At 46.4% G+C, this 22,335-nt stretch overlaps 2 protein-coding genes across 4 annotated transcripts in view; one reads left to right on the top strand and one right to left on the bottom strand.

Moving 5' to 3' along the window:
- Positions 1-6,045, bottom strand: part of GPA33 (glycoprotein A33) — a 46,210-nt gene extending 40,165 nt beyond the window's left edge. The window contains exon 1 of the mRNA XM_045982397.1: positions 5,847-6,045. Coding sequence (XP_045838353.1) covers positions 5,847-5,889 — 43 coding nt within the window. The 5' untranslated portion in view covers positions 5,890-6,045. The remainder of the gene's footprint in view (positions 1-5,846) is intronic.
- Positions 6,046-7,765: 1,720 nt separating this feature from the next.
- The window catches only part of STYXL2 (serine/threonine/tyrosine interacting like 2), a 39,445-nt gene continuing 24,875 nt past the window's right edge, over positions 7,766-22,335 (top strand). The window contains exons 1-2 of one of the 3 annotated variants that reach the window (XM_045982394.1): positions 7,766-7,810; positions 10,509-10,634. In XM_045982394.1, coding sequence (XP_045838350.1) covers positions 7,785-7,810; positions 10,509-10,634 — 152 coding nt within the window. In that variant the 5' untranslated portion in view covers positions 7,766-7,784. Of the gene's footprint in view, positions 7,811-9,733; positions 9,852-10,508; positions 10,635-22,335 lie in introns of those variants that run through there. The other 2 variants (XM_045982396.1, XM_045982395.1) reach the window with 2 other exon arrangements.

Genomic DNA, 22,335 nt, shown 5'->3' on the forward strand with positions numbered 1-22,335 from the left:
CTGGTTTTAGCCCGAGGAACATAGTGGTGAGCATCAAAGGGACAAGTAGCCAATTTATCTGGGGCAATAGCATGATTTGCCCATCCGAGCACTCCGTGGAGACACAGACACCCTCAGCTCACATCCAGGCCCCAGCAAATTCACTTCCGGCCCCTGATGTTGGGGGGATGAGTGCAGGTGGGCTCTGGCCTGAGGGAAGGGGGTGGTGGTACTCACAGCTAGGCCGTGTGCCTCCTAGGTCCCCCCTCTCCAGCCCTTCCCACTCCTCAGGCGTCCCCCTGTCCTCGGGCCCACCGTCATCTGGCCCCCAGCAACAAAGCAGCAAATCGTCCCTGCGGGCTGGGCCTCACGCTGCCTTCCTTGCGCTCCGCGGCGGCCCTCTTAGGAAAGGAAGGAGCGCCTGGAAATGGGCGCGAGAAGGCGACAAGGAAGGTGAGCAGCGGACTGCTGGCTGGGAAGAAGCCTTGTTTGTGTCGTCGTCCGCCTCGAAGGGTAATTTCGGTTTTGTGGGTGGAGAAGAGCAGCTAAGCAGGCAGGAGCTCCTGTATCACCAGGGACGGAGATGTAGTTGTTTTGTTTCGCGGGCGCTGTGGAAGCTCCCGGGTCAGCAGGGTACCTGAGGCTGCTTAGTAGGGAGGACACCCGAGTGGGACGACAGGGAGTCCCAGGGCTGAGGAGGGAGCTCGTGGGAAGAGTTGGAGAGGAAGTGAGGAGCAGGAAGTTATAACCTGGCTGCGGAAATCAAATACGTGTTGCGAGCCTTTGTTCTGTCACTGTGATACTTGAAAGAAAGAGAGAGAGAAGGAAAAGAAGGAAAAGAAACTATGCAGCAGTAGTTCTTGGCCCCAGAGCGGGTGAAAGGTTAAATGGCGACGTAACAGACGCCAGAGAAGTGGTTGAGACTCTAAACTCCTACTGGGAGGAAACCAGTGGGGCTGCAGGTGACCTGGGAAGGCGTTAGTGGAGGGAAGGGACTCGTGGCCTCTGAAGATCAGACAGGAGGAAAGGAAGGTGTGGATACTACCGTAGAGGTGCTGACAATATTTTTCCAAACCAACGAGTAAATATGTGATCTGGCCGAAATTTTTGTACTATCCAAGGTATGGGGGATCAGTCAGGGTGCTGGAATACTGGGCTTGGGGAACACTTCGGTGGTTTATAGAAATTAAGTATAGTGAGGAGAACCTGTCCTTATGATTTGAGTCTTCGTTCGAGTGCTAGTGGGAAATCACCGAAGAGCGTTAAGCCGGGGGGTGACGTGGCCACAGTTTTATTTTAAAAGATCGTCTGGCTCCAGTGTGGAGAACAGATAGAAGGGTCAAAACACAAGGCCAGTTAGAGGCTATGGAAACAGCTTAGGAGAAGCGGTCACGTCAGCTTGGCCTCAGAGAAAGAGGAAAGTGAACAGATTTAAAAGACGTAAGAGATAAAACTGTCAGGACCCAGTGACCGAATGTGTAGCTGAGGGAGAAGTACCAGGTGATATGGGGATCCTAAAATATGGCCCCTGAATACTTTGAAACTCCTCTCATCAAGAAGTGCAGTTCATGTCCCTTTCCTTGAGCCTGGGTTCTGTGACTTCCTGACCAGTGGAACATGGTGGAAGTGATGTTGGGTCAGTATCTGGGCCTAGACCTTCCGGTACTGGCAGCTTCGAGTTTCTTTCTCTTTAGATGTTTGCTTTTAGAATCCAGCTGCCATGCCGTGAAGATGCCCAAACTTCCCCGTGGAGAGGCCTACGAAGAGAGGAGCCAGAGGGCACCATCTTGGAAGTGGGTCCTCCAACCCTGGGCAGGTCAACCCAGGCAATGCTGCCCGGAGCAAGGACACACTGTCCCTCCCAAGACCCGTGCAAATTGCAGATTTGTGAGCGAAATAAATTGCTTGCTCATTTTCAGTTTCAGGGTAGTTTCTTACATAGCAGTAGAAACACTGTAGCAGATGACCGCTAGGTTTCTGGCTTTCATTTGGGGATGGATGGGAGTTGTTTATGATGCAGAGACGACTGGAAAAGCTCAGGTAGGGGGAAAAGATTATGAGTTTGCTTTTCAGCTTGTGAGTCTGCAGTGCTTCTGAGACATTTAAGTTAAGAGGTTATGGGAAGCTTGGATGGTTCAGTGGGTTAAGCATCTGTCTTTGACTAGGGTCATGGTCCCAGGGTCCTGGGATTGAGTCCCACAGCGGTCTGCTTCTCCCTCTTCCTGCCGGTCTCTGTCTCTCTCTCTGACAGATAAATAAAAAATTAAAAAAAAAAAAACCAAAAAAGCCAAGAGGTCCTGTGGACTGGGCTGTTGGATTTGTGGGTGTGTAGCTCAGGAGCGCTGTTGGGTTTAAAGACAGAAATTGTGAGTCAGTTGGAAACGGGTGTCACCTAAGGATGTGATTGTGGATGTGGATCCAAAGTGAAAACAGAAGTGGGTCTTGGTGTGAGGACCTCTGACACTTCCTAGTGGGCAGAGGAGAATGAAGCTCAAAGACCTGAAAGGAGAAGGAGAACCTGGAGAGGGTGTACCCAGGGAGCAAGACAGAAGAGTTTCAGGAGATTGGGAGGGAGGGAGGGAGGGAGGCAGGCCAGGAGCACGAGCACAGGCTGAGCGAGGCACACTCTCCCCTGGGCCTCCCAGGGACCAACATCACAGTAAGCAGTATGGCTGTGTTCCTGGAAGCCTGGGGATGGCACCGGGGGACAAAGGCAAGATGAGGCTCTCACCTGTGCCCACAAACCAGTTCTGGAGCCTTGTTTCTTGAACAGCAGTCCCTAAATCAGCATCAGCATCACTTGGGAGCTTGTTAGAAATGCAGACTCTCAGCCCCTGCCCTCCTGAATCAGTCTGCATTGTAACAAGATCCCCAGGTGACTTCTGTACACGCGGAAGTGTGAGAATGCACGCACTTGGGTCCCTGTGTTGAGTCACCAAATCGGGCGCTGGACAGTAACTCAGGGGAGCCGCCAGATGGCGCAAAACTGAATCCGGTCACACTCAGAGGATCTGCGGCAAACAGAGGTGACGACGGTTGATTACACCTACTTTCCTTCAAGTTTTAGTGTCTAACTTCAGACGTAGCCCACCTGTCGGAATCACCTGCGGAACACCTCAGTTCGGGATCTTGGACACCTAGACCCCAGCAAAGCCTCCCCCCACACCCATGGATCAAGCACCCATGAGTTTATGGAATGTCTTCAGATAGGAGAGAAAAAAATGTATTTTCTCATCTAGTATATTTGGGGATGTTGGATTCCTTTATTTCTCTGTGTAGAGCAGTGCCTTCCTCAGTTCTTATAATTTAACCTTCAGAAAGGTTTCCTCTAGTCCCAGGAGGGTGGGCCTTGTTGTGTTTGTGCCACGGACAGTGTTTAGAATTGTCGGGCTGATTTTCACTTGGGTTCAGTATTGTTTTTAGATTTTTCTAATGTACTGCCTTCTGTTGGGGTCCCTTCCATAGGTGATATCGTCTGCTTCCCCAAAGTCTGTAGAGTCCTGGGGCCTAGTGACTCATCAGCGAGGTGTCACTCTGCCTGGGACCTCAGCAAAATCTAGGTTGTTACTGTGCAGGCTCACATGGAGAAAGGAAGAAGGGCAAAGGCCCGCAGGTCCTCTGGAACCCAGCTCAAGCTCCATCTCCTCCAGGAAGCCCTCCCTCATCTCCCTACTCCTCTCTCTGCTGTGCTCTCTTGAGATAGGGTGGGAAGGGCCACCCAGTCTCTCTTAGGTTTGACCTTTGAACACCTTCATTGTTCACTTGCACGGGGCAGTGGGTGTTTGGTCCCCAGATACTTCCATTTGGGAAACTGTCCATGTTCCCTGAGCTAGTCACTGACGTTGCCACCAACCCAGGCTCCCCCGTCCCACTGCTCCAGCCCCTTCGCCGTAGCATAAGGCATGGAGGCGATGGTGGTGGGCACATGAGTCTGGACTGGGCAGCCTGGATGGGTGGAGGGAAGGGGAAGAAGGCAGAAAACACACTTGAGTCTGAACACGGGCGGGCGCAAGAACTGGTTCCCCTGAAGGAGTTCACCCCTGGGTCACGGGCCTTCTCAAAGGACCTGGGAAAATGTACTGCTCCGGGCAATTCAGAGTTAAGGCTGCTTTTCATTCTAAGCTGGGGGAGCATTTTGGTTTAGCATTTTTCCCCAGGCCAAAAATGCACAGATTGCAGCCAAACTGCAGATATGAGGATGTATACTGGGTGGGAGGGGGGGCGGAGGGAGGCATCCCCTGTAAGACTTCCAGCTGGGAAGGAAAGGATCAGAGTGTCTCTGGCCTGGTCCGGGGAGGATGGCAGTTTCCTTTCAGACTCTCTCCCCGGGGGACCAGAAGTGTCCTTACTGCCTGGGTCTGATGGCAGAGAGCCGTGCCCTCAGGGCTACAGTCCTTTCACAATCCTCACTCCTGAAACACCTGCACAAACTAGGTGCTCAGTAAAAAGGTTCACATGACGGCATCTCTGCCCCCAGTCATTTGGGTCTCTTGGTGGGGCTCGAGCCAGACTGAGATGATGGATCTTTTCCACGTCCACCTCTAAGACTCAGCCCAGCCCTTCCCTCTAACAATCAAAGTTTAGGTTTTGAGGGTGGGAGGAGTGGAGCCTACTGGGCAGGCAGGCTGCCTGGTCCCGGGGCTTGCTGTCGGAGCTAAAAAGCAAGCTCTAAATCAGAGCCTTCTTGCCCCCATTTCCCAGGCCTTAGGGCTCCTAACTTGCCTGGTAAAGCTCTTTCCCTCCTCCCCATTCTTACCAGATCCCTGAAGCCTTCAACAGTTTCTAAATTGCAGGTTGATGGGATTTGCTAGCTTAGCCAAATACACTGAATTAAATATCCTCCTCAAATCCCCGCATCCCAGTCTCTCAGCTTCCATTCTCCATTCCACTCTTCCCTACACCCAGTACCCTTAATGCCACCGCGCCTCCGTCTTAACCCGAGAACACTCCCGGGTCCCCCGCGACGACTTTGCTATTTCATAGCACCTGATTTGGATTTAACTATTAGAGCCCCTGACTTAGATTTAACTGTTAGAACACCAAATGCCTGATTTCTATTTTGTAGGCTTCCCCATCTTCCCAGTTTTCAATGACCAGAGCTTCAGAAGTGCTGAAGAGCTTTGACCTTTGGAAAGGGCCTTTCTAGTTCGGATTTTGAAGGATTGGAGTCTTCTCTTGCTCTGGGAATGAGAGTAAGTTGCAGTGTCTCTCTGCCTTGGTTTCCCTCCACGTGATAAAGAAGTTATCGGTTCTGCCATCGCCTTTTTCTCTAGTTTTAAGGCAATGGTTAAAATCCCAGGTAGCGAACCCGCTGTCAGATCTGGTGTCAGATCTTGTGACCTGGAACTGGGATCTTGTGATCAGATCAGAAATTACGGTCTCGAGAATTTATGAATTATTCCTTACAGAAATGGGCCGGAATTTTATTGATTAATATGCACATACAAACCATTCTGCTGGTGGCGGGCGGGGGGGGGGGGGGACCGGTCTGCAAAGCCAAACCTGTAATTCTGCCCAGTGGGAATGTGGCTGTGTCACTGGCCACCATCCCTGCGGGGGCACTGGGAGACTGCCAGCACTCAGTCCCCTTGTCTTTTTTTTTTTCCCCTTAAAGATTTTTTTTATTTATTTATTTGACAGAGAGAGAGATCACAAGTAGGCAGAGAGGCAGGCAGAGAAGGGTGGGGAAGCAGGCTCCCCGGAGAGCAGAGAGCCCGATGCGGGGCTCGATCCCAGGACCCTGAGATCATGACCTGAGCCGAAGGCAGAGGCTTAACCCACTGAGCCACCCAGGCGCCCCCTCAGTCCCCTTGTCTTACCCCACCCCCTCACCCCTTGGGCGCCAGACAGGAGAGCGGCCTACTCACCTGCACAGAGTGTCCACAGCACAGGCTGCAACTTCCCCACCATGGTCTTGCTTCTTCTGTGCCCCAAGCCCAGCCTGGGAGGGATGGGCTGACTAGTTAAAGGCACAGCAGCCTCTGACCCGGCCCAGCCCTCCGTCCCTGTGGTTTCTCTTTTCCTGTTACCTTTGCCCAGCCTGGCTCCCCCCACCGCACTGCGCTGCCGCTGCCGGACTGGCAGTGAGCTCCCCTGCGGAACTGGACTCACTGCACCTACTCCACCAGAGGCCCCAGGGGGAAGAGGAACCTTCCCCATCTTCACCTGCCCCCGCCCACCTTCTCCCCACCTAGCAGGTGTACAAAGTCCTAGGCTTCTCACCAAGGTGTGGGCTTCTATAACAGATAGGAAATTACCATCTCATCATAAAAAGGGAATGACCTCAGAGGCAGGTTTCCGAAGCCAATAAAAAAAGGGTGTTGCCCACAATTGTTGAAACCCTCCAAAGCAGAATACGATCTGTTCTACTTCCCTGGCTTTTCTACAACCCCCACCCCACCCCGTGCTGCAGACAGGGGCATAAAGAAGACAGGAAGTCTCTGTGCTCGGGAGTGGATAACTTGGTTGGGGAGATAGAGACTACACAAGTAAACAAGACAATTCTAGAAATAACCTGACCAACTTGGCTCAGTTTGCTTGGCTACTCTAAGTAATGCTGCAATAAATATAGGGGTGCATCTGTCTTTTCCAGTTAGTGTTTTCATTTTCTTTGGGTGTATATTCAGTAATGGAATGACTGAATCACATGGTATTTCCACTTTTGATTTTTGGGGGAGCCTCCATTTTGTTTTCCACGGTGGCTGCCACAACAATGCAAGAAGGTTCCTTTTCCCCACATCCTCCCCAACACTTGTACCTTGTTGTCTTTTTTTTTTTTTTTTTAGCCATGCTGGGAGGTGCAAGATGATATCTCACTGTGGTTCCGACTTGCATTTCTCTGATAATGAGTGATGTTGAGCATCTTCTCATGTCTGTTGGCCATCTGGATGTCTTCTTTGGGAAAATAATATTCAGGTTCTCTGTGCATTTTTTAATCAGGTCTTTTTTTTTTTTGGTATTGAGTTATATAAGAACTTTTTATATTTTGGATATTAACCCCTTATATCCTTTGAAAATAACTTCTCCCAATCAGTAAGTTACCTTTTCATTTGTTGATGGGTTTTTTGTTTTGTTTTGTTTTTTTTGCTGTGCAAAAGCTTTTTATTTTGGTGTAGTCCTAATAGTTTATTTTTGCTTTTGTTTCCCTTGCCTTAGGAGACATATCTAGAAAGATATTGCGGTGTCTGATGTTGAAGAAATTACTGCCTATGCTTTCCTCTAGGAGTCTCATGGTTACATGTCTCACACTTAAATCCTTAATCCATTTTGAGTTTATTTTTGTGTGTGGTGTAAGAAACTGGTCCAGTTTCATTCTTCTGCATGTAGCTGTTCAGTTTTCCCAGCACCATTTATTAAAGGGACTTTTCCCCCCCAGAACTGTCCTGGTTTTAAAACAGAAAATTCCTTATCCCTGGAATCTCTTAGTCCCAAGCAAAGTGGATATGGTTGGTCACTCTATTTTTTTTTTTTTTAAGATTTTATTTATTTATTTGACAGAGAGAAATCACAGGAGAGGCAGGCAGAGAGAGAGGAAGGGAAGCAGGCTCTCCGCTGAGCAGAGAGCCCGATGTGGGACTCGATCCCAGGATCCTGAGATCATGACCTGAGCTGAAGGCAGCGGCTTAAACCACTAAGCCACCCAGGCGCCCTGGTCACTCTATTTAAAGGGTGATGGTGCTTTGGGGAACACAATCTGGAACATGGTACAGGAAATGAGATTGGAGCAGGGGCAGGGGCCCTACTTTAGGCTGGGTAGTGATGGGTCTCTATTTTACAAACAGGGATCTGAGTCTCAGAGAAGTGAAATGAGTTCTCAAAGGTCACACAGCAAGTAAGTGGTTTTCTGATTTCTAGTCTGCCATTTCAGCGGCCTGATGTCACGTTCTGCAGGTAACCGAGGGTATGTGGAAGACAGAGGCCATGTCCTCCCCCTGAGTGGTCCCTTCCTTACCTGCTGCCTCTCTTAGGTGTGTTGGGCCTCCCTCTTTCCCTCCCCCGCTTCCCTGCCACTTTTCGTTCTCTGTGCTGGTGTCCAGTCATCTTGAGCGTTTACCCCGATTGTCAGTCCTGCCCTGACCCTTCCCCCACCTCATTTCAGCTCTCTCTCAAACCACCTTTCATCTTTCTGGAACCTTGAAGTGTGTAGGTGTGAAATGAACCCCCGTGTTTTCTCAGTTGTGCTCATTCTTTGGCAGTCAATTGCCGAGTCCCTACTTTGACCCCCAGGATGGAGGTTTGATGACTGGTCAGTGGTGGTGCCTTGTGCCTCCTCAGAGATGTGCTTCTTGGCGACTCCTTTAAAAGGAGCCCCCCACTCCAGCCCTGCCAAGTCTCTGCCACAAAACCTGTTCGCTTTCTTCTCAGTTCTAACCACTGACATCCCCAAACTTGGTCCGTGCTAGTCTCTCCGCATCACATCTGCTGTTATAATCCAGCTTGTCTTTTAAAGGCCAGTGCGTGTAAGACTACTTTTTCCATGAAGCTTTTCCTGACTTCTTTAGCCAGAAGGGCTCTTCCCTTCTGTGAGCTCACACAGCACTCCAGATCCTCTTAGGCTGCTTAACCACATTCTACCTTATGCTTGAGTTATTTTTGACCTGTGTCTCATTCCTCCTAATAAACTGTGAGCTCATTCATGTATTCAGCCAGTTTTTGATGATACTCTGTGCAAGGCGTTGTTCCACCTAGCTAGGAAGAAGGATCACGTTGAGCATGTAATTATGTGTCTTACTAACTTGGGTCAAGGATAGTGCCTGACGCGTAGTGGGTATTTGTGAATGGGTAGACGAATGGACGGAGGGATTGATGGATGGCGGTGTCATTATAGAATGTGTGGGATGAGGGGCTAAACGATGGGGGTTTGGGTTTGCTTCGGACATGGTGATAGTAAGAGGCGGCAAAGTGGAATAGAGTGGATCATGAGCTCATTTGAAGTTTATGAAGCTTGTGGAATTTATTTATTTATTTTTTTGAGAGAAGGAGCATGGTAGGGGGAGGGGCAGAGGGAGAGTGAGAGAGAGAATCTTAAGTAGGCTCCATGCCTATAGCATGGAACCCACTGTGGGGCTCGGTCTCACAAATCTGAGGTCACGACCTGAGCCGAAATCAAGAGTTAGGTGCTTAACCAACAGCCACCCAGGTGCCCTGAAGCCCATGGAATTTTTTATACCATCCCGGCTTGCCACTTGGCCATCACCATGAGTGTAAGTGTGGGGAAGGGACTGTGGAGGGTGAGCACAATTGCCCACTTTACTATCCCGGGTCATTGCTGCTCAAAGAAATGTAACCCCGGCCACAGGCCATGACCATACCCTTTAGCAGCATGGTGCTCTCCAGACGTCCATCCAAGGCCCCTTGCCAGTCTCTGTATCAGGGATTTTTTCCCAGCGCCCACTAGACTGACATGGCTGAGATCCAGTTTCATTCCTCTAATTTTTAGTGTTAGGCCGCGTTCTGGAAAGACTTTGAATAGGTAGCCCCAGGCAAGAGGGTATGAAGAGAGAGCCCCTGAATAAATCCTTTTCTTCAGGCCTCTCCGTCAGTGAAGGGTGACCTGCTCCTAACTTCGCTCCTTGGTGTCAGTGTCCAGTCCCCAGAGAATCAACCAGGAGGGAAAGGGTTAAGTGGGGCCTGCTGTCGGGTCTGGGTCCCGGGACTGCATTCCTTCCTCCAGAGATCTGCCAGGCTGTGGGGCCAGAGGCTAAATTTAGAAGGGAGCTAAGATTTCCTGTTAACAGCTGTCCTGCCCCTCAGAGAAGAAGCACCGGAGAGAGGAGAGAGGTTGGTCCCTCTTGGTGGTCAGAACTCCTGGCCATTTTGTCTGGGTCCCTCAGCCCTGGGTGACTGGCTGTGGAGATACGGGCAAACCTGTGGTGAGTGTGCTTTTCCCTTCGTTTTGTTCTGTGGGCCCGAGGCTTCCGAGCAGAGGGGCAGCAGTTCTGCCGCCATGGTGAGGGCCCAGCCATGTGGGGGAGCAGCTCCTGAGGGATTTCGTGTTCCTTAATAGGCTGTGGGATGGCGCCTGAGCTAAAGACAACGACTCCAATGGCCTTGGTTAGAGACACTGAAGAAGGCCAGCGGCGCCTCCCCCAGGACAGGCAAAGGTGTATTCGTGCGCGCAGGCGGGGTGTGTGCTTATACACGCGTACCCACGTGTGCATGTGTGGGCACACCCAGGCGTTTCGATAGAAAGAACTTTCTGGTCTAGGGAATTCACCGCTTTCCAACTGCATTCGCTATATGAAAGCAAACCCAGGACCCTGTTCCCCTCGCTGCTTCCTGGCTGGAATCTGAGGAAGGAGACACTTAGTTCTTTCTTAAATATTGTGACTCAGCCGGGTGCGTGTGGGTCTTGGTGTCCGGGTTGACGGTAGCTAGGCCAAGTCAGACGGCTTTTCCCCGCGTGGGTCCTGTCCCCACCAGAGTAGTAGCACGCGGTGACCTTCCCCCTGATATCACTGAGAGACCCCTCCCCCCCCAAAACTCCAGAAGCCGATTCCCCAATCACGTGGGTCATGCTGAACTTACAGGGCCCGGCAGGCTGTCATGGCGACCAGTGGGGACCCAGAGGAGGAGCAGGTGGTCCCAGGCGAAGAGGATGAAGCCGATGTGCGGGCCGTGCAGGCCCGGTACCTGCGGAGCCCCTCCCCCAGCCGGTAAGTGCGCACCTGCGGTGCTGCTGCCCTGCGGCCGGCGGGAGTGGGCTGGGGGGCCTGAGAGGATGTGGGCCCCGGGAAGCCTACTGCCACCACTTTAAGTTCACTCATTTAACAAATATTACGGGGTACTTTCTATGTGTCATACTTTCTGGAAGAGGCAGTTAAGCCAGTGGACGACATTTTGACGTGGCATGGTAAGTGCTGGAATTAGTATGCCTCAGGTCTAGTGCATAGTGGGCCAGGGAAAGGAGCACTTGCCTTTGGATGGGTCCTAGGAGGCTTCCTGGAGGCGGTGATGCTGGACCTGAACTTCGAAGAAGGAGTAGGCACCTGACGGGCCCACCTGGGCAGGGATGCGTGACCCACGAGGACTGAGGCTGACCCTGAGAATGTTAGACCACAGACGGTGAGGCCAGGACAGCACTCGGCCCTAGTGCTGGGACGATCAAGCCGTGTCTTTCAGACTGGGGTATGTGCACTTCTGAGGCTGAGTGGCAAAGTCTGCGGGGGTAGATCAGCGCGGTGCGCCTTCCGGGAGAGTCCTCTTAGTCTATGTCAAGTCGTTTAAAATTTTCCTTTACATAAAATTATTGAGGATTTGTCATGAGGTAGATTGGAAAACTTCTATAACCTTTTTAGCAAAACCATGAGATATCACAGAAATGCTTACTTGCCTACTAAAGCAATCGTGTGTGTGTGCCTATTTATTTTCTTCTGCCATAAATCATAGTAGAGGACCTGGCTTCTAATCTTAGTTCTGTCACCAGACTTCCAGGAAGAAGTCCTTCCGTTCTTGACCCTGTGTCTCCTCATCTATTTAAAAAAAAAAAAAAAAAAAAGGAAAGACCCAACTAAGTTATCTCATGATAACTTTACCTCAAACTATCTATGATTCTGCTTGACTTCCCTTTCCTGCGGTTCTGGGACCTTGCTGGCTCCTGCTTCTCAGAGCTTGAAAACCTTCCCCACTGGAATGAGATTCATCACTTACCGGCCAGGACCCTTTGTCCAAATGTTGGGGACTTTTCCTTTCAAGTTCAGCGTTATGTTCCCACTTGGAAAACCTATCAGGATGGGGTTTTGAAATGTATCCCTCCCCTTCTCTACACTACCAGACGAGGCAGAGATAATTTTGTGTGTGATTGAGGTAGGTAATGCATGGCTTTGGGTAGTGCTTAGGGTAATGCTAGCTGCTTTAGCAAATGGGTATTTTTTTCTCACTCAGATAAATTCCAGAACGGGTCCCTGAGCAGTGATTCAGGAACTGAGGCTCCTTCTATCCTGTAGATCTTCAATTTTTAAGGCAGAAAGCTAAAGTTACTGTGCTCACTGGCATCAAGACAAAATGGGAAGAGAATGAAGAATCTCTTAAAGGTTTTTATGGGCCAGGCCTGAAAAAGGCTATTTCTTTTCCACTCATTTCCCATTGACTAGAACTTCGTGAAGCCACGCTTTGTTATAATGGAGAGTGGGCAATGAGGTCCATGAGTCCAGGAAAAAGAGGAAGTGGGCTTGCTAATACATAGCCGTCTTGGCCCCAGTATGCCTCTGTAGACTGAACATTCATGCTGCCTTTTCCCCCACTCATGAAACTCCCAAAGGAGACAATCCCAAAAGTGGTTTACTGACTACTACATACAGTTCAAAAGCTAGGTTGTCTGCCTACATGTTAACTAACTGGAATTTAAATAAAACCTGGGGCGGGGGGGGGGAGGCTGTGTTCTCTGGAGGGGATGTATCCTCTTGCCCAGGTCAGGCTGGCGCCCCACACAGTCTACAAAACAGGCTCCCATTGGATAAAAGGAGGAACAGGAGGTATAGCAGTTGTCAGTCCATATAAGTAATGAGCATGTCTGCCTGAGACGAGGGCAGATTTCCTAGATTTGACCTTGATTTGGCCTTCAGGGTAGCATTGCCTTGTCTGTTGTTCTCTGTGGCCTTTAGCTCCACCCTCTGGCCCTTTTCCCTTGTCTGTTAGCATCCAGAGCCACCTCCGAACTGAGATTGGAGACTGTGTTTTCCTTGAAGGCTTTGTAGCTTTGGCGGGCTATGTCCTATATATGGAAGTTTGGGCGCCCAAGGGCTCTTCAAGGCTGAAAGCAGCCAAGGGCTTTTCAAGGCTCCTGGTTTCTTTGAAAATAGGATCCCTTTAAAAACATAATAGGTTTCTGATGGGTATAGACCAGACAACCTCATGTCTCAGAAACCACACACCAAGTTCTTTCTTAAATATAATTTTCAATCTTGATTTATTTCTTTGCCTCCTTGTCTGCATACTTCACTGTCTAAGCTTCAGACTGTTATCTGCGGCAGGTATCTGAAGCTGTAAATGTGAGTGGGGAGTCCAGGGTGCTTGTGGTCATTGGTAGTGTAATTGTTAAAAGTTTTACAACAGAATGTATACCTAACAAGCAAATGAGGGGAGAATGCAAAACTAAAATGTAATCAACCCAAAAGAAGGCAAGAAAGAAGAGAAAAAAATACAGAGGAAGCATAGCAGATAACAAGAAAATAGTAGGATGGTAGATTTAAACCCAAGTGTGGAAATAATTACTTGAAACATAATAAAAAGGAAATACTCCAACTAAAAGCAAATACTGTCGGACTCAAGTTTTGTAAAAAGCCTACCTACTGTATATGAGAACACACCGTAAGAGATAGAGAGATACAAGGGATGCCTGGCTAGCTCAGTCAGTGGAGCAGGCCACTCTTGATCTCAGGGTCATGAGTTCCAGCCCCATGTTGGGCACGGGGCCTACTTCAAATTTTAAAAAAAAAAGGAGAGAGATACGAAGGTTAACGAAGGCTAGAAAACATACTGCACTGTCCGAGTTACAGTTGCTCATACCTGGAAAACTTAGCGGCATAAAACAACCAGTTTTTAATGTTCACAATCAGATACAGTGCGGGGACTCTCGTCTCTACTCCAAGATGTCTGGCGCCTCAGTCTGAAAGACATGGGTTCCAGGACTTGAGGCTAAGGGTGACTCACCCACTGAGGGCTGGTGGTAGAGTGGCTCCTTCACATGTATGACATTTCATTTCCAGCCCTTAGCCGGGCTGTCGGCTAGAGCACCTAACATGTCTTTTCCTCTGGTCTCTCCGTGTGGGCCATTTGGGCTTTCCCATAGCCTGTAGCTAAATTCCAAGGATGTGTCCAAGAGGACAAGACAGACATGCGGTAATTTTCACACTCTAGCCTTAGAAGTCAGGAAAAGGCCCACGGGGCTGAACAGGAGGCAACATAAACTCTGCCGACACTGCAGGAGTATCTCCGTCACACTGTGAAGAGAGCAAGGGGGATGGAAAGAGTGCCGCCATCTTTGGAAGACACCAACTGCCACAATCACAAACTAAAGCTATTTGCTGGTATCAGACAAGGAAGAATTTAAGGACCGAGAAATATGTTTCACAATGGTCAGAGGTGTGGTTCACCAGGAACATGTAATCATTTAAAATGTCTGTGATCTGGGGCGCCTGGGTGGCTCAGTCAGTTAAGCCTCCAACTCTTGATTTCAGCTCCGGTCATGAGACCAAGCTCTCCTTTGGGCTTCACGCTCAGCAGGGAGTCTGCTTGAGATTGTCTCTCCCTCTGCCCCTACCCCGGCTCATGTTTGCCCTCTCTCTAGCTCTCTAAAATAATAAATCTTTTTAAAATAAGTAATAAAATTTATATGATCTAATAATGTAGACTTAAAAAGTAGAAAGCAAAAAACTGACAGAACTAAAGAAAAAAAAATCCACAGTCTTAGTCAAACATAAAATTAAAAAAACAAACAAACAAACAAACCCTCAGCACATAATAATATGAGGGGGAAAAATCATTAAGAATATAGGAAGGGAGCACCTGGGTGGCTCAGTCAGTTTAACGTCTGACTCTTGATTTCAACTCAGGTCATGATCTCAGGGTCATGAGATTGAGCCCTGTATGGGGCTCCCCTCTCAGTGGGGAGTCTGCTTGTCTCCTTCTGCCCCTCCCTCTACATGCATACGCTCACTCGCTCTCTCTCTCTCTAAAATGAGTAAATAAATCTTTAAAAAAAGGAATATAGGAAGTTAGAACAAAACATTAACAATATTAACCTGGTTGGCATTTACAGACCGTGTACCCAGCAGGGACAGGAAACACATTCCATCACATGCATGTGGAACATTTATGAAAATAGATCACGTACTTGCCATTCATGTGTCAACAAATTTTGTATTTGTTATATGCTTGAAGTCATAGAAAATATGTTCTTTGACCTTGGGAGAATGAAGCTAGAAGTTAATAAAGCAAAAATATATGATCATAATTCTAACTAAAACCACAGTTCAATGCTGCTACATACTCACCAGACCATCTAAAATTAAAAACTCATGGTAGCAACTATAAATGAGGATGTTAAACAATCAGAACTCCATTCACAGCTGGGAAGAGCATAAATTAGTACAACCACTTGGAAAACTCTCTCATAGTATCTAGTAAAGTTCAAAGTACTCCTGTCCTGTATCCCAGCACGCTCACTCCTGATGCCTACTTAACAGAAACAAGTACATGTGTGCACCAGAAGAGAAGTCCTGTCTTGGTAGCTAACAGCCATTAAGGGTATAGAATGTATGAACATGTGATGAACTGTCCAGTTAACAGGCTGGATAAATGAAGTCTGGTATGTATATTTTTAAATGCTGCCCTAAGGAATACACATTTTTATTAAGTGCTTATCATGTAGGTGGGATTGAGCCTCTCAGATTATTGGCTGGGGAAGGCAAACCGTGAGCCCTGGTTGTGAAGGGGGAAAGTGGGTCACTACATGGGGAGGCAGGCGACAGGGAAGGCCAATTCTGCTGGCTTCCCAGTTTCACGTAGAGTTAGACTGCCACGGACAGGACAGAAGCATTTGTTTGTAACAGAGAAGTTCCGACGGTGTTCTAGCCTTAGTCCTTCCAGCTGCCTGCTGGGCGAAAACAGGCTCAGCCTGAAAGCCCCACTTCCATGGGGAATGGTTCTGAGCTGTTCCACGGTCCCATATACAGAGCTAATTTTCTCCAGGTTCTCAAGGACCCCGGCTGAATCATGTTGGTTTTGATGCTCTTGGTTTGTGTATGTTCCATAGCAGTTGGTTTTTGAAGCTAATCCCAACTCATCTGGCTAGCCCTTTTCAGAAATTTTCAAGGGAGGCAAACATACAGAACGCTTGATGGGCTGTTCTTTCCTACAGTAATCATCCTAAAACCTGAGGTATAAACTATGAGAGCTGCGCTGGCTTTTGAGTCATCGTTCGGTCAATCCCATTGCATTAGAGACCGGGCCGAAACCAGCCCAGAGGAAGGAGTCTATAGTATCTTTAAAAATGAAAAGGCAGGGGTATCTGGGTGGCGTATTGTTAAGCATCTACTTAGGTCATGATCCCGGGGTCCTAGGATCAAGCTTCCTCCTCAGCGGGAAGCCCGCTTCTCCCTCTCCCACTCCCCTGCTTGTGTTCTCTCTCTCGCTGTCTCTCTCTCTCTTTGTGTCAAATAAATAAATTTTTTTTAAAAAAGTGAAAAGGCAGAGGCACCTAGGTGGCTTAGTCGGTTAAGTGTTTGCCTTTGGCTCAGGTCATGATCTCAGAGTTCTGAGATCAAGTCCTGGGATGGCCCCTTGCTCAGCTGGGAGTTTGCTTCTCCTTCTGCTTGCCTCTCCCATGGCTTGTGCTCTCTGTCTCTCTGTCTCCCTCTCTCTCTCTCTCTCTGATTAATAAATAAAATCTTTTTAAAAAACTGAAAAAGCAATTCACAGGCCAGAAGAAAAATTTGCAAATCATGTATCTGATAAAGAAGCTATATCCAGAATACATTTTTAAAAACCTCTCAAAACCTAGTAAAAAAGAAACAAACAACCCAAATTGAAAATGGACAAAAGACTTGAATAGATACTTCACCAGAGAAGGTATGTGTATGGCAAATAAGCACATGAAAAGAGCCTCAAAATCCTTAGTCATTAGGGGAATGCAAATTAAAACCATAATGAGATATGATCACATAACTACTAGAATATCTAAAATTAAAAAAGATTGACCATCCCAAATACTGGGGAAAATGTGGAGTACCCAGAATCCCACTGCTGGTGGAAATGTGAAAAGGTACGATCCTTTTATAAAACTCCTTATTTTTTTTAAAGATTTTATTTATTTATTTGACAGAGAGAGAGAGATCACAAGTAGACAGAGAGGCAGGCGGCGGGGGAGGGGGAACAGGCTCCCTGCCGAGCAGAGAGCCCAATGTGGGGCTTGATCCCAGGACCCTGAGATCATGACCTGAGCTGAAAGGCAGAGGCTTAACTTACTGAGCCACCCAGGCACCCCTATAAAACTCCTTTAAAAAGTGAAACATACACCTGCTTAAAAGGACACCTACTCCTATATGATCTAGTCATTCTATGCCAGGGTATTTCCTCAAGAAACATTTAAGCCTACATCTATACAAAGACTTGTACATGAATGTTCAGAGCAACCTTATCTATAATAGCCTAGAAACAACCCAAATGTCCATCTGCCAGTGAACAGCTAAATGCATTGTGATAAGTTTATATGCATGAATACTATTCAGCAGAAAAAAGGAATGAATTATTGATTCATACAAAATAGATGAGTCATGACGTAACTGTGCTAACTGAAAGCAGTCAGACAAAAAGAATACAAACTAAATGATTCAATTTATATAAAATTCCAGAAAATGCAGATGATTCTGTATGCGGACAGAAAGCAGATCAGTGGTTTCTGGGAAGAGTATAGGGCCCAGGGAGGGTTGAGGGGAGCTTACCAAGGTGCGTGAGGGAACTTTGGAGGCTCATAGGTAGGTTCACAGCCTTGAATGTGCTGATGGTTTCACAGTTGTATACGTTTGTCAAATGTTAACTGCTCTGTACACTTTAAATATGTGCCATTTGTATAGCAATTATCCCTCAGAAAGCGGTGCTTTTTTTGAGAGCTTTGAAGGGGAAGTGAAACTCTCTAGAAGGCAGCTTAGTGTTGTGGAAAGAACTTAAATGGCATAATCAAGGCCAAGATCAAAGTCAGGTCTGCTCTCCCCCTTATTAGCCATGAGAGCTTGTTTAAGTTACTTAATCATGAAATTGGAATACCAGTTCACCCAGCGGTACAAGTTAAAGAATATAACATATATTGTTTATAATAAATGATCTCTGATATATAACATATACTGTTATAACATGTATATAAAGGCAAATTAAGTAGTGAGAAATGGTGCTTCTCTTTTCCTTCTGGAGGAAGGAACTGCCAGTAACTTAGGATGTCAAGAATTTTTTGTTTAACCAGAGACCCACCCACTCTAGTTAAGATGCCGTGTTTCTCTTGTTCTGCTCTAAGCGAATACTGTATTCTGAGCGACTCGTCATCACCACTGCTGTTGGTCTTCAGCCTGAACAGTTCCCGGTGTACTTAATTTGTGCCTGGAATCCCATCCTTCTTGTTTCATCTCTTCAGTTAAAGGCTTGAGCATTTGTGAAATTAAATAGACACTGAGTCAGCAAATACCGCACCGGCGACTGTCAGTCCTGGTTTCCTAAGGCTGCTGTAACAAATTCCCACAAACAGAGTTGTTAACATTCTCTCAGAGTTTTAGAGGCCAGAAGTCTGAAATCAAGGTGTTGGTAGGGCCACCCTCCCTCTGAAGATTTTAGGAGGGCTTCCTTGCCTCTCCCAACTTCCAGCGGCTCTGGGAATTTCTTGACTGTGGCTGTGAACCTCCAACCTCTGCCTCCATCTTCATATGGCTTCTCTTCTGTCTCTTCTCTGTGTGTCCTTCTTAAGGACATTTGCCATTAATCTTAGGGCCCATCCAAATACAGGATGATCTCATCTCTAGATCCCTTTTCCAAGTAAAATTGCATGCACAGGTTCTGGGAGACATATGTTTTTGGGGTACCACCATTCAACCTACTAGAGCCCCAGATCCAGCCCCTGGAAGACATACGTACTCTCTCTAGGACAACCAGGATAGGACCTTGCTGAGTCTATCCTGTGCTGCGGAGAGCTGCTGCCAATCAACCAGAGCTAGTTCATGGATGCAGCTGCTTGCAGGCCTGGCTGGTGTCTTAACATTTCCAAACTCATCAGTAAATTGAATCCTGGGGTGAACTAAAAACCTGGGAAAGGGGAATAGACAGTGGATAGAGGTGTCAGATCTTCATTTCTGCCTGACTTAAGCACTGACCTCAAATGCTTTAAATTCAAACCCAGGTCTGTGAATCATTCTCTCTGGAAGAAATTCATCTATCTCCAAGAGAGACAAATTTCCCCAGGTAATTTATGAGTTAACGCTAAAATTTAAAAACTCCTGTCCCATAGGGCAACTTGGTGGGGCTTTGCCTGTATCGATAACCTCCATCAGACCTCTCCACTGCTCCAAAGGAGGAAAATCCTAAGAAATCAGGGCGCTTGTGCTGTGAACCATGTCCAAGTCTGGCTTCCTCCTCCCTTATCAGGAGACCACAGCTTCCCAAGCCCTGTCTTGCAGGTGATCTGTAGCCCACCTCTGCCTCTCCTTTTCCTCCTTAGCTATGACCAATTTTCATTTCCTTTCCAAATGAAGGATCAGACTTCTTCGTCCTTCTCTGGTTCTGATTTGGAAAATGTTTTTCTGTTTTCCTTTATTTCTTTTCTTCTTTTATTATTTTTTTTAGTTGTTTTTTTTTTAATTAACGTATATTGTGTTATTTGCTCCAGGGCTACAGGTCTGTCTCTGAATCATCAGTCTTACACAATTCACAGCACTCACCATAGCATGTACCCTCCCCAGTGTCCATCACCCAGCCACCCTATCCATAGCTCCCAATCCCCCAGAAACCCTCAGTTTGTTTCCTGTGATTGAGTCTCTTATGGTTTATCTCCTCCCCAGTTCCATCTTGTTTCATTTTTTCCCTTCCTACCCCACACGACCCACCATCCTGCCTCTCAAATTCCTCATATCAGAGAGATCATATGATAATTATCTTTCTCTGATTGGCTTAATTTGCTCAGTGTAATACCCTCTAGTTCCATCCACGTTGTTGCAAATGGCAGAATTTCATTTTTTGATGGCTGAGTAGTATTCCATTGTATATATATATATACAATGGAATACTATATATATATATATATATATATATATGTAATATATATATATATATATATTACATCTTCCTTATCCATTCATCTGTTGATGGACATCTAGGTTCTATCCATAGTTTGCCTATTGTGAACATATATATATATATATTACATCTTCCTTATCCATTCATCTGTTGATGGACATCTAGGTTCTATCCATAGTTTGCCTATTGTGAACATTGCTGCTATAAACATTCAGGTGCATGTGTCCCTTCAAATCACTACATTTGTATCTTTAGGGTAAAGACCCAGTAGTGCGATTGCTGGGTAGTAGGGTAGCTCTATTTTAAACTTTTTGAAGAACCTTCTTACTAGTTTCCAGAGTGGCAGCACCAGCTTGCATTCCCACCAACAGTGTAGGAGGGTTCCCCTTTCTCCGCATCCTCGCCAGCATCTGTCCTTTCCTGACTGGTTAATTTTAGCCATTCTGACTGGTGTGAGGTGGTATCTGACTGTGGTTTTGATTTGTATTTGCCTGATCCCGAGAGATGTTGAGCACTTTTTCATGTGTCTGTTGGCCATTTGGATGTCTTCTTTGCCAAAATGTGTATTCAGGGCTTCTGCCATTTCTTGATTGGATTATCTGTTCTTTGGGTGTTGAGTTTGATAAGTTCATTATAGATTTGGATACTAGCTGTTTATCTGATATCTCATTTGCAAATATCTGTTCCCATTGTGGGTTGTCTCTTGGTTTTGTTGACTGTTTTCTTTACTGTGCAAAAGCTTTTGATCTTGATGAAGTTCGTTTAAATAAATAGTTCATTTATGCCCTTGCTTCCCTTGCCTTTGGTGAAGTTTCTAGGAGGAAGTTACTGCAGATGAGGTCAAAGAGGTTGCTGCCTGTGTTCTCCTCAAGGATTTTGATGGATTCCTGTCTCACATTGAGGTCTATTTTTGTGTGTGGTGTAAGGAAATGGTCCAGTTTCATTCTTCTGCATGTGGCTGTCCAATTCTCCCAACACCATTCGTTGAAGAGCTGTCTTTTTTCAGTGGACATTCTTTCCTGCTTTGTCAAAAATTAGTTGACCATAGAGTTGGGTTTCCATTTCTGGGCTATGTGTCTGTTCCACTGATCTATTCTATTCCATTCCATTGATCTATGTGTCTGTTTTTGTGCAGTACCATACTGTCTTCATGATGACAGCTTTGTAATAGAGCTTGAAGTCTGCAATTGTGATGCCACCAGCTTAGTTTTCCTTTTCAAAATTCCTCTGCATATCAGCAGTCTTTTCTGGTTCCATATAAATTTTAGGATTATTTGTTCCATTTATTTGCAAAAAATGATGGTATTTTGATAGGGATTGCATTAAATATGTAGATTGCTCTAAGTAGCATAGACATTTTCACAATATTTGCTCTTCCAATCCAAGAGCATGAAATGTTTCTCCATTTCTTTGTGTTCCTCAATTTCTTTCATGAGTACTTTATAGTTTTATGAGTATAGATTCTTTCCCTCTTTGGCTAGGTTTATTCCTAGGTATCTTACACTTTTGAATTCAGTTGTAAATGGGGTCGACTCCTTAATTTCTTTCTTCTGTCCTATTCTTAGTGTATAGAAATGCAACTGATTTCTGTGCATTGATTTTATATGCTGATACTTTACTGAATTCCTGTATGAGTTCTAGCAGTTTTGGAGTGGAGTCTTTTGGGTTTTCCACATAAAGTATCATATCATCTGCAAAGAGTGAGAGTTTGACTTCTTTGTTGATTTGAATGCCTTTTTTTTTTTTTTTTTTTTTTTGTCTAATTGCTGAGGCTAGGACTTCTAGTACTGTGTTGTTGAATAGCAATACTGGACAGCCCTGCCATGTTCCTGACCTTAGGGGAAAAGCTGTCAGTTTTTTCTCATTGAGAATGATATTTGCTGTGGGTTATTCATAGATGGCTTTTATGATATTGAGGTATGTACTCTCCATCCCTACACTTTGAAGAGTTTTGACCAAGAAAAGATGCTGTACTTTGCCAAATGCTCTTTCAGCATCTACTGAAGGTATCTTATGGTTCTTGTTCTTTATGTTACTAATGTATTGTATCACATTGATTGATTTATGGATGTTGAACCAACCTTGCAGCCCAGGAATACATCCCACTTGGTCATGCTGAATAATCTTTTTAATGGACTGTTGGATCCTATTGGCTAGTATTTTGGTGAGAAGTTTTGCATCTGTGTTCATCAAGGATGTTGGTCTGTAATTCTCCTTTTTGATGGGTCTTTGTCTGCTTTGGGGATCAAGGTAATGCTGGCCTCATAAAATGAGTTTCCTTCCATTTCTATTTTTCTTTCCATTTCTATTTCCTTCCATTTCTATCTTCCAAATGGAAGTTCTCCTTCCATTTCTATTGTTTTGGAACAGTTTCAGGAGACTAGGTATTCATTCTTCCTTAAATGTTTGGTAGAATTCTCCTGGGAAGCCATCTGGCCCTGAGCTCTTGTTTGGGAGATTTTTAATGACTGCTTCAATCTCCTTACTGGTTATGGGTCTGTTCAGGTTTTCTATTTCTTCCTGGCTCAGTTTTGATAGTTTATATGTTTCCAGGAATGCATCCATTTCTTCCAGATTGTCAAA

Source organism: Meles meles, chromosome 17, assembly GCF_922984935.1.
Source record: "Meles meles chromosome 17, mMelMel3.1 paternal haplotype, whole genome shotgun sequence".
In the NCBI taxonomy this organism is placed as follows: Eukaryota; Metazoa; Chordata; class Mammalia; order Carnivora; family Mustelidae; genus Meles; species Meles meles.